General features: G+C 46.6%; 1 protein-coding gene across 4 annotated transcripts in view; it reads right to left on the bottom strand.

Annotated features, from left to right (window-relative positions):
• LOC142020264 (synaptotagmin-like protein 2) overlaps positions 1 to 12565 on the bottom strand; it is a 63281-nt gene that overhangs the window by 26308 nt on the left and 24408 nt on the right. For 3 of the 4 annotated variants that reach the window (XM_075007964.1, XM_075007963.1, XM_075007965.1), the window contains exons 5-9: positions 7938 to 8049; positions 5284 to 5377; positions 4271 to 4364; positions 2279 to 3394; positions 284 to 382 (exon numbers count right to left, since the gene is read on the bottom strand). In XM_075007964.1, coding sequence (XP_074864065.1) covers positions 284 to 382; positions 2279 to 3394; positions 4271 to 4364; positions 5284 to 5377; positions 7938 to 8049 — 1515 coding nt within the window. The remainder of the gene's footprint in view (positions 1 to 283; positions 383 to 2278; positions 3395 to 4270; positions 4365 to 5283; positions 5378 to 7937; positions 8050 to 12565) is intronic. The other variant, XM_075007966.1, reaches the window with a different exon arrangement.

Below are 12565 nucleotides of genomic sequence, written 5' to 3' on the forward strand. Positions count from 1 at the left end.
CGAGAGTTCCATCCTTGTTGGGGCCTCAAATGTATCTAACGATAACAGCTTTCAATACTTAGGGGTAGGTTAAGTAAACATCGGTCAGTGGTGAAACACATGGTGTTAGGTCTTTATGCAAGTGCAGGGGACTGGACTCTATGACCTCAAGAAGGACAGATAATGTTCTCTACGACATTCTTTGTTCAGTCCGTGTACAATAACCCAAAGGCTAGAAGACCCAGGTTGTAAAGTACGAGCTTAATAGAACGCATAACAAAGAGGAAAGACGGACATTACTCACTCTCACTGGTTGTGTAAATATTCACCATGCTCTTGGCAAGGTTAATGTTATTCGCTTGTGCCAAAGCCATGGCAACAGAGGACTGATCCCCGTCTTCCTCTGGAATAAATTAAAAACCAAAGCACCAACATAAGCACAGAAACAATAGATCCAGAGTGTGTGGGTCGCAATATCAGCATGTTAATGTAATAATTAGGACTCTAACTGAATTAAATAAAGGAGGCAAATCAAAGCCACACATGCAGTTTAGGCAGTTAATTCTCAATGACTCAAGGGGAGGCAGGTGCCCATGCCTTTGAAAAATCTCCCCCCAAAACTAAGGAAAATGTATTTCCCTTGTGGAAACGGCAAACACATAAAGGATTAATCTAGCCCCCAAAATAGACCATCACAGGCATAAAGCTTCCCAAACAAACACCACACAACACCTGGCAGGGTCACTCCTGGGAAAACACGTAGACTAAAATTTAAACACATCTTTGAAAATTTGTCTGGTATTTTACATGGTGTATTTCAATTCATGGAAAATGCAATTTGGTGTTTCTTCCAAGATGTTAGGAGAGAGGGGGAATAAGCCATGACGTGGCAGCAGTACTTGAAAATAAGAGTAGGTGAAGTCTGTTGAAAATGTTTGTAACTGGGTCTCTGCTTGGTACTTTTCTAGGCCATACTAAAAGTAGGAGGCACCCAGGGAGACTGCGTATGAACCTCAGAGCCTTCCGTTTTTGTCACTGGCCACATGAACCGAGCCCACGTTTCAAGAAAAACAGCTACAGTACTGTGTTTTCACTTGGCAATGCATGCTAACACAGCACATGCTGTCCCCCAGAAGCACCTTCTGAGGCATTGAAGCAAATACACACCTCCACCAGTTAGCAACATTATTATAAGGAGGAACACGGTTTAAAAATCCAGAGGGGGGAAATAAAAAAGGAAGGCAGAGCAATTAATCGTGGCTGCAATTTTATGCACAGGTCCAAGCGTGGTTAGAATGTTGGAGGCTTGGGAAGTACGCACAAGTCACTGACATCTGAACACTGTTTGGGTCCTCAATCTAATTCCTGATGGAGAGGTCTCCATGCCACCAAAGCAAAAAATCCAAATAACCGCTGCACGAAATTAGGCATCCTTGCGTCTGATATTTCTAGCCACACTTAAATGGAAAGAACAAACAAATGTCCTGGAATAAAAGGCTACAGTCACACTACAGTGCTCTGTCAACAGAAGTCACCGTCAGAAGGGATGTCCCAACAAAGCGTCTGTTGACAGAGTGCAGCCACACACAAAAGCCGATCGGAAGAGCGCTCCACTCTGTTGACAGAGCAGCCAGACTACCTGGCTGCTCCCTCGACAAAACAGGCACCTGAAAGCACAGCAGACAGGTCGGCCCGGTGTTCTGGATGCCCTGTCTGCCGAGACAAGCACCCCGAGAGCATCCACACAGCATTTTTGTCAACAATCTGTAGACAGCAGCGTTATGCCTCATGGCTGAGAGGCAGAACACTGCCAGCAAAAGTGCTGAGTTTTGTCAACAAACTGTCGACAAAACATGTTTGCACACTCCATGAGTTTTGTTAACAAAAAAACACTCACTAGTGTACCAGTAGCCTGTGGCTTTAAGCAGAGACAAACCCCTGGGTACCAAATTAACATTGAATCTCTGGGTAAAAGCTCTCAGAGAGACCGTAATGACAAGACAGCCTGACTTGTCCTCATCCACAGATCAGGTGCCTTCAACCTAGAGAAAAAGCCCATTGGTGAGATGATGTGAGGAAACTGTTCAGTACTATTGCCCATTTTACAACAAACATGGGGACCAAGAGGACTCATCAGTCTCCAAAACTGTTGCCCTGGCACATTCCACAAACACAAAACAACTTTATGTGGAAGTAATGAAGTAAAAGAGCCTTAGGGAAGAGAATATATGCAGGAAAGTAGAACAAAAAAACCCACTTGTTAGGACTTGACAGGGGATGCAGTTGGAGCCCTCAATACCTGAGAATACAGCTGAGTCAGTTCCTTGAATCGCTTCTCTCTCCACAGCTGATTGTTTCGTCGTTAGGTTGTCTTCAGGCTCATATGTCTTAGCCTCAGCCACCTCTTCATTAGTTTCCAGGTTGGCTTGAATACCCAAATCAGACCTTTTATCCTTATCACTATCACCGTCTGAATGTACTGGTTCTATCAATATCTGAACCCTACTCGCCAGTGAGTCTACCTTGCGCCTGCTTTCCTCAGGCATGACATACTCATCCGCAGGCGTTTCTGGCTCAAAAGTGCTGCAGGGCCCCTCTTTAGTGGGTGATTCTATTTTAATTGAAGGCACTCGCACAGGCAGTTTGGATTTCCTCACACACCGTTGTGCCCTTCTCTCCTCCTCTTGCTGGTCATTACTCTCAGTCAATGAATTATTTCTAGTAACCACTGTCCCTTTACTCTTGCCATATGTAGACCTGGGCATAGACGAGGCTGAGCCCCTTCTTGGAGGAGCTACATAGCACAGTTCATCCTCACTAGAAGATAAGGTTGATGTTCTTTTGTAGGGAATTCTGGTTTTCATGGAGACATTGGACTTTTCTTCACTATTTTGGCTCGGATTAGACTGTACAGAGAGAGAGCGACTCAGTGTGAGTGGTCTCCTGTCGGACTCCACCATGCCGGGCTTTTCAAAGGACACCTCTGAAACATGATATGCTACTACAGCATCCGCACCTTTCTCCCAAAAGTTCCTCAGGTTCTTGAAGTGTTCATGATCTAGGCCAATTTCCTCATCTTTATTGTTCATGGAAGAGATGGTATAGTTGGCTCCTTGCTTCAGAGCCTGATGGTTGCCTTCCTCTCCCGATAATTTTGAACTTTTAGGTGCTTCTCTCTTCGCGTGACTGCCCTCAATCTCCTCTGTCTGATTCACAGGAGTCTCTGACCCGAACAGGCCTTTGCTTGTTTTCCTCTTGACTGGTATCTTGCTGGTAGTATTAGTGTTTTTGAGGGGAGCTTTCTCGGTTGCTGGGGTTCCACTGGTCACATGAGGAACTTCCAGCACAGAAGAATAATTAGACTGAACCATATCGTCTTCAGAGAGCTTGGCAGGCAGCACAGGTACTTCATGACCTGAAAAAACAAACAAACATTCTCAGTGAAAAAGTTGTACAACGCTTCCCCAGAAGGCAGGTACGCTACAGCTGATCAAAAAGAAAAGAGAAAAAATTAGAGAAGCAGGCAGCATTTCCTTTTCTCCCCCCACCCCACCACTTTCAAATGTTAAAGTTTTAACAAAAAATCAAAATTCAAATAAAAATTCCACCCAGCTCTCGTTTGCCCCTTTGAGGCAAGGTCGGGGCACTGCTGTCAGAGTACGGCCTCGATTTAGATATTATTCAGATGCACTATTAGTGAACTACCAACAGGGTACTCAGTGCTGGACAAGAGAGCGATGACGGGCCTTAGCCCTGAGGGGTTTACAAGCCACTCAGACAATACACAACATACAGGGGGATCCAAAAGAATCTTTGGTCAGAGGGTTTCTCTCCCTGCCTGCCTATCTTTGGTGTCATGTGCTAGTGCTGTGGTGTCCAATACATTCCCTGATCGCTGAACGGGGAAGCCTATTGTGGTGAATGCAGCTTGGGGCTGGCACGGCACTTCCTTGGGCGCCACACCGTGTGGCTTTTGGGGCTTTGGGAGTGGGCAGCTCTGGCAGCGTGGCTCTGGCATGGTGACTTCAGTGACCCACTAGGGTTGGGTGGGGAAGGGTGCCTGGCTGCAAGGGAGGTAGGGCACCTGGCTGTGGGGACAGCATATGGTGACTGGTGCATTTCCTTTCGGACACCACTGTGCTAGTGGGTTAATGTTTGATACTTTGAGGGAACTCATTCCTGAGTGCTGAGGTAAGAACTGTCCTTAATCACACCAAGGAATGCTTTGTACCTAGACACATTCCTTGCTGCATAGTAGGTCATATTGCTGAATAAACCACAAAATTGTTACCCTTTTCAGTCAGCTGCCAATGGTCGGTGGTAGCCAAGACTGGACTTACTCCAGTGTTGCTCTGTGCTGGGGAGAAGTCAATTACACTGGATCTCTGCAGGGAAAATAAACCCTGTCAGAATAGATGAACTGGCATAACATCCGGGTCTAGGTCAACAGATCAATTCTCTGCCATTGCACAGGCATGGGCATTGTAGCCCGCACAAAACTGAGAGGCCAGGGCCTCCACCCTTCCGCTTTTGCCTGAGGCCCCACTCTCTCCAAGCTGGAAGCCAGAGGGGGCCAGGAGCCACGGACCCTGGGTAAGAGGATCTGTGGCGCCTCACAGCTTCCTGCATGTTGGGGTCAACAGCAGCTTGCCCCACAGGCCCCCTGCCCAAACAGGTGGGGAGTCCATAGCGTGGCTCCCCACAGCTGTGCATGTAGCTCTTACCATGGCCAGGCTGCAGCACTCCGCATGTGGGGGGCTACAGATCCTCCTAACCTGGGGGCAAGGGGCACCCCACAGAGCAGGGGCACAAGCCAGGTGCCACTCTCCACCCGCCCCAGGCATATGGATGGTCCCTTGTGCCCTGGCTCCAGCTGCCAGCCTGGCCAGGAGGGGTAGAAGCAGGACCCTTAATGAAATGTGAGAAGGCCATGGCCCCCAGGTCCTCCTTTTCCCATCTCCCTGGAATCAGGCATTGGTGCACCGTAATACCTGCTGTTTTTTGCTTATGGCACGCAACAGTTAAATCTCCAGGGGCTTTAATACTTGAGTCTAGTCTAGGTTACTGGGCTCATTCCAGGGAAAGATGGGCGAGGCTTAATAGTTTGGGATACAGTATCAGACTAGACGATTAGGTGGTTCTTAAATTATAAAAACTGGAAAGACATTGTCTTGTATTTCAGCTTAGACACCAAACAGCCAGTCTTTGGAGCCCTGCAGGTCTCTTGATAAGCCCATAGACATAGGCTATGTATGGATCCCAAGTATAAGCAATCAAAGTAGAGAGCCTACGGGTGGACATTACCTCACTTGATGAGGGAGACAGTAAGACGAGTCTTGGTTTCAGCTTTGGCCAGGATTTAGGATCCTCTGAGGAATCCAAAGCAGCCGTACTGGATCTGCAGAAGATGACGATGCCTGAGCAAAGACAGATTCCAACACCAAATGCAAAAGCACATTTTACGGCAGGGGTTGGTAATAGTTTTTGATTGGGAGCCACGGCAAGAATTTGATAAGTGGTCAAGGGCTGCATGTTTCAATTACATTAATGCAGGAAGTGTGAGGTCTGGCCTGGCTGAGTGAAGAAGGGAGCTCAGGGTAGAGGGCTGGTGCGCAGGAGAGGGTTTGGGGTCTGGGAGCGAGCTGTGATCGGGGGCAGGGGTGCATGAGAGGGTGCAGGGTCTGGAGGGAGTACGAGTGCAGGAGAGGATTCTGATTTGGAGGAGGGTATGCAGGATCTAGGAAGGGGTTGCAATCTGGGGCAGGGGTGCAGGGACTTGGACTGTGACTGCACACCCTTTCGGGGAAGCAGGCCCTCCACATGCTGCTTACGCTGCAAGCACAGCCCAGGCAGCTCCCATTGGCTGTATTCCCACCAATGGGACCTGGGTGATTGTGCTGGGGTGGGGGCAGTATACGAAGTACAGAGGTGCACATAGCCCCTCCAGCCTGACGTGTTGAGCTGCATGTGGCACACAGCAGGCAAGGAGTCTGCCCAAGGCTCCCACTGGCCTGCAGGCTGTATTTTGCCTGCCCTGTTCTGTGGGAAGATTTCCCAGGGCAACCTCGCCTCCTTTCACACCTGTTCCATTCTGTTGAGCTACTTTTGTTACTTTCATATTGCATCTGCTCTTTTTGCAAACGCCTCCCTGCTCAGATCCTCCTGAGCTTGTGATGTCATTATTTTCTTCACTAGGATTTGGAATGGCTTGGTGCCTGGAAAAGGGGCTGCATCTTCGACTCTGGGTTATGCTGACAACTCTCCCACTGCAATCAATAGGGCCTTTAGCCATATTGCTCAATAATATTAAAGGAGCAAATGCCCAGGTGTCCTGACAGGGTCAGATTTCTGCAGGAAAACCTGAGGGAATAAAACTCCATCAGATTCCTCCTCTGGTGGTCCTTCCTGATATGTTCCATTGGAAGCCCAGGATTGGCACAGGTACAAAACAGACGGTGGCTCCATCCTACAGAGACCCTCATATTGACCCTCAAGTTGTGTCTTGGAGGGATTTGCAGGAGACCATAGTCCTCTCTGAAAAGGCCTCATCCCACTGCAGTGGTCTTTGTCCGCTTGTCCCCCCAACCCTCCTTATCACCTGGCACTGAGACCTCACAGCAGTCACACAGTTGGGCCTTTTCTGAAAACTTTGCCCTGAATGGAGGCATTAATGTGTGTCCTGTCCCTCCCACCCAGGCCCAGCCCTTCCTCGCCCTGTTAGTGTCATCTGCTGTGTAGAGACAGCTCCCCAGACATCCTGCTGCCACAGAGGCAGATGACCGTTTCTGCATAAGAAAGGGAGGACCTTCAGGCATGGCTCTCAGTAACTCTAGGCACAGTGGGTCTCCCAGCTCTTCCTCTTTCAGTCCAAGAGCTCAGCAAGGCTTAGAGAGGGTTTAGACTTTCATATAGGCAATGGACACAGCCAGGATTACACTGGGCAGGATAAAAATACATACATGGAATACAAATGATTCAGGGTGTAAGTCAGTTGCTAACTTCCTGCAGGTTAGGAAGGAACTTCCTTACAGGCAGGCTTCACGATGGGCCAGAACTGTCCAAGAAAGGGCTAAGGAATGTTAAAGACAGGATACTGGATGACTTGACTGCTGGTTAGAACCAGCACAACAATGCCAGTGTTCAGGATTGACTCCCATAGAGCTTTTGCCCAAGCAATGAACAAGAAAAACAGAGTAAAATCCTGAGGATTTCAGGATTCAGCCCAAATTAAATTCAAGAAATTTTTATACTGGCAAAGGAAGTAAACTGAGATCATCCCTCTGCAAGGACACTTTTACTGTGTTCTTTACTAAATAATCCCCCTGAAAAGTTGCACTCAATGGCTGCATGCTTGTGCGACATATCTAATAATTCAACACATTCCCGTTGCTAAAAACGATTTGTTATTTTGCTGGCCAAAACACAAATAAGCTGGGGGCAACACCAGAAATTCATATATTTTAACAGTTTAGCCAGAGCATATACATTCTGAAGGCCATCACCATTTTGCTTGCACTTTGATGGGGCGTTTCTGCACAATCAAGCCACGATTTGGCATTTTGAATCCTTAAAAGGGGTAGCAAGGAAGTGCCAAGAAATGAAGTGTCCCCAAAACAGCTTCTTTTGTTAATGGTGCTCAGCAGCAAACATTAAACAAATATAAACCCACAATTTATCTAAATGTTATGCATGATATTCAGAGATTGACCTCTGCTGCCTTTTTACTGGCTCCTTATCAAACCATGTGGAAAAGCCTTAATAAGAACACATTACAAACATTTATGACAGGAAGGCAAACACCAGTCCCTTGAACAGGATTTTAAATACCCTTAAGGAATTAAAGGCTCTTTTAAAGAACCAGATTTGGCTTATCTTTAATTTTTATGAATGATCATGGAAACAGCCCAAGAGACTGCAGCCAACATGGAGCATGGAAAGCATTGCCCTTCGTCAGTTACCTCTCGTCTCCCACATCTGCAGTGAGTTCAGGGAAGAGAGGACTGGTTGCCTCTGATGGCAGTGAAGCAGTTCTGCCTTCCAGGCTCTGCCGGATTTGCTCATCAGGGTCACCTATGATATGACAGAGACGATTGGGAAATGCCATTTAATTAAAAACTGACAGCCGCTGTGTTTGAATGTGGTGTAAGAAAACACTTGTGTGATTCACAGCCCAGCGAAACTGCGCAGTTAACACAGGGTAATTGACAGAGAGGCAGGCTGGCCCACTCCCCACTCCCACATTCTCACTCAAATGATCTCCCAGTTTCAACGGAGGTGGATAGGATGCAAAAGACACACACGGGGGCATGACTTTCAAAAGCAGCACTGCTGAAAGCCTGTCCCAGTGCCCTGTGATTTGTCAGCATCCACAGAGCTGTCTAATGACTATTAACGACAGAAGCCGTCCAACCAGCTATAAACCTTCACAGGACAGGGCAGTGGTGGTCAACAAAGTTAGTCCACTCCAGGATTTGAATTCAGCTATTTCCTGTTTTGACTCAAAGTCATCCGATCTTGGCAAACAGAGGAGGAGGCCAATAAACTTAATGAGAAGAGACCCTATTGTTTGTACTGGCACAGGACTAAGCTGTGTCTTCCGAGTTTTACAGAACCAACTGACAGGAAACACAAGAGAAAATGGTAACGATTAAAAGGATATATCAGGGTGCAATACCTGCCTGAGAAACTCAGCTGTCAGATAGATCTACTGTACAACACAAAGGGTTAAACACGCAAACCAGGGATGAAAAAGTCAACTTGTTCTGATCAATACAAGCTGCATGACATCTTAATATTCACCACCCAGCAACGTCGATGGCACACGAACAATATACCTGTTACTAAACCTGCCAGCATTCTTTTGGTGGTATGGAACAGACCCCAAGTGGGCTCCCATTCAAAGAGCAGATATATCACATTGTGTAACAGGGTGTTCAGCCATTGGTTTGGAAAAATGTGAGTCAAACAGCTGAGTAACTCCCTATGGGCAGATTATGATTCAGTAGCTTACTGCATTCACAGCGATTTTTCCACCTTCCTCAGAAGCATCTGGCACTGTTCACTGTCAGAACGAGCACCGGACCAGGTGGCTGACCAGCTGAGTCAACATGTCAACAACTTCGGTCCTAAGAACTATGAAAATGATCAAGGTAGGTTTTCTGTCTCTGCATCATCATGCATCAGACACCACAAGCCAAAATCTGACCTTACCTGCATCTATGTAATTATATGTTCTTCCTCTGCGTTTCAGAGGTGTAAATGAAGGCAGAATAAGACCCCCACAATTGGAATTGGAATTTTGTTGGTGATGCACAAGTCAGAAACTTTCCTAGAGCTGGTGTGGCTCCCATTTTTACAGAAGTAACACAAGCAGATGTAACCCACACTCAGTGGCCTGCTCCCTGAACATAAGAATGGTCACACTAGGTCAGACCAAAGGTCCATTTAGCCCAACATCCTGTCCTCTGACAGAGTCTGATGCCTGACGCCCCAGAGGGAGTGAACAGAACAGGTAATCACCAAAGTGATCCCTCACTTTTCATCCATTTCCAACCTTTGACAAACAGTCTAGGGACACTATTCCTACCTATCCTGGCTAATGTCCATTGATGGACATAACCCCACAAATCTACCTAGCTCTCTTTTGAACCCTGCTAAAGTCTTGGTCGTCACAACCTCCTCTGGCAAGGAGTTCCACAGGCCTACTACGCGCTGTATGAAGCAAAAACTTCCTTTTGTTAGTTTTAAACCTGCTATCCATTAATTTTATCTGGTGACACCCTAGGTCTTACATTATGGGAACAAGTAAATCACTTTTCCTTATTCACTTTTCCGCACCAGTTATGATTTTATAGCCCTCTATCATACCCTGCCTTAGTCTCCTTTATTCTAAGCTGAAAAGTCCCAGTCTCTTTAAACTTTCTTCACATGGCAGTGGCTCCAAACCCTTAAACATATTTGTTGCCATTTCCTGAACCTTTTCCAATGCCAATATACCTTTACTGAGATGAGGCAACCACATCTGTATGCAGTATTCAAGATGTAGGCGTACCACAGATTCATATAGAGGCAGTAAGATACCCTCTGTCTTATTCTCTATCCCTTTTCTAATGATGCCCAGCATTCTGTGTGCTTTTTGGACTGCTGCAGCACATTGAGTGGATGTTTTCAGAGAACTATCCACACTGACTCCACGATCTCTCTCTCGAGTGGTGCCGTTTTTACATATGCTGTGTTGTGTGGCCTCACCCACCTTGGCTCCCCATTTTTACATCATCTTTCTTCAGAGAACCGCACAAGTAGGAGCATTTAAATGAACCCAGGACAGCCACAGAACTGTAATGTGGTAAAAGGTCTCCTGGTGGCTGGGCACATGCTGAGACAAGCACAGCAAATGACAAGCAGAGTATGGAAAACTAGGCTGAGGGGCACAAACAAGAGCTTCTTCCTCCACCCCAAAAATCTTGGCACCCAAGAGAGCATGATGCAAACGGGTCACAAAGAGTGAACAAAAACCTTTCACATTATTCTTGGCCTATTTGAACTGTGAAAGGCCTTGACTACGAACACTTGCAGTTCCCTCGCAACTCACTACGAAACCCACTGCAATATACTCACACTGTTGCCAGCTGAGCACCGTGAGGTCTTTGTGTATTTTCATTCAAATTATTGACCCGCAGATTTCTCCACCAAATCAACTATTGCAATTGATTTTTTTAAAATTGCAAACTGCTGGTCAGGGTATTATAACCTGCAAAAGCCAGTAAAATGGCCTTGGTAACTTTAAGACCAGATAAGTGAGAGTCAAGTTCCACCCTGAATTAACAGATGTTCAACCGGTTTAGCTTGTTTAGCTATAGCTTTAAAAGAAAAATACATAGGTATGGCTTAATCATAGGTCACTAATACTAAAACTGTTTCATGAACTATCCATTCCTTATTGCATTAAAACACAGACCTGCATTTAACACAAGACAAAACATCAGAAATTGTACTATCAGAAACGAGTTAGTTTGACACAACTCATGTATTGATTGTCCCAGGAAAAAGAATGAAGACGTTATCCCTAAATTCATGAACTTACCCCATCTGAGCATAAGCTAAGAAAGCAGATGGTAGGCAAGCACCTGCCTTCACATTCCCACCCAGGATTTAAAAATAAGTCATTATCTCCAGAACCTGAGAAATTCACTCAATGCCAAGCTATAATCATTCTATATAAGAAATGTCTCTGTCTCAGGGTTTTACACTGCTGCCCTCCACCACCACCACATTAGCTCACAATCCACATCTAATAGCAATAACAAAAGTCTCCAGTGGACTACCTTGAGTCTCTGGAACTTTTGCTCTGGGGTCCAAAGCCTGCTAGTAGTAGAGCTGTTTGGGTTTTCCTCCTCTGTGCTCCTTTGGCTGGACTCTTCCAAGGACAGGCTCTCTCATTTCACTTCATCACACAATGCTAAGAGCTTTAAGTTGGGAGTCGGAGCCCCAGACACATGGAAGCACTGCACTAATCTTGTTAAATGAACACCTGCCTCTTCCAATGAGAATTCAGAACTGACTGCAGGGTGAACAGTTCTGCTCTCCAGAAGGAAAGAATAAAGGTTAGCAAGACAGCAACTGAAAGCCCTTATCTCACTGGATTCCAGACTCTACCTCGGCTGGAGGAATGTCCCTTTCTGCTCCCTATTTGCATGAGCTGGATTCTGCTCTCAGTGCCACCAGCAGCAATCTGGTGTAACATCCTCATCAATGGAATCACAACAGCACTGGTGACACCCCTATTTTACCTCTTACAGAGAAGAGCAAATGGCTACTACATTAAGACACGAAAACCAGAGAGGGGATTTTAGCATCTGGCTACTACTAGAAGCCACCTTTGGTAGAATTAATGGTTTGAGTACCCAACCTTTGTCCCCTAACCACAACAGTAGCACGGCAGTGGCATGTCCACCTATGGCGGGGAGGGGTGAGTTAAGAGGGGAGCTGCCCTGAGGCCCAGGGCTTTGGCCACCACCACCACTGCCAAAGTAGCAGTGGTGGTGGCTGGAGCTTTGTGCCCTTTGGAAGTGCCACAGCAGCATTGTTCCACCACACTGTGCAACTTTGACAGAAGGAGGAGAGCCCAGCACCATTAAGGGCTGACTGTTCTTGGCTCCTCCCCTTTCACCCTGGGCCCCACCCCTTCCAGGACTGCAGAACCAGGCCCCTCCTCCCACTTTGCCCTGGGGCCCATGATGGCTGTCAGCCCTGCTGGGCAGTGGAAAGGTTAATAGGCGAAATTCTATTTGAAAATAAGAAAGTCCCGTATTAGTCCAGTGATTTGACATCAGCCTCAGAACAGAAAGAGAAACGAGAAGGAAAATGGGAGAAATAAAAGAGGGCAAAGTTTAAACACAATAAACCACATATAAAGTTAGCAGCATTTGCTGTGCCCTGTTTAAATAAATGCTGATCTCCCAATGCTCAAAACACACACGCCAAGACACAGCCTATGCCGAGTCGGAAATCAGCGAGATAAGGCTGTTCAACTGCTGTTTTGCCAACCTTTATTCTTTGGTTCTGGAGATCAGAGCTGTTCAGCCTG

This window comes from Carettochelys insculpta, chromosome 13 (genome assembly GCF_033958435.1).
Source record: "Carettochelys insculpta isolate YL-2023 chromosome 13, ASM3395843v1, whole genome shotgun sequence".
Lineage (NCBI taxonomy): Eukaryota > Metazoa > Chordata > Testudines > Carettochelyidae > Carettochelys > Carettochelys insculpta.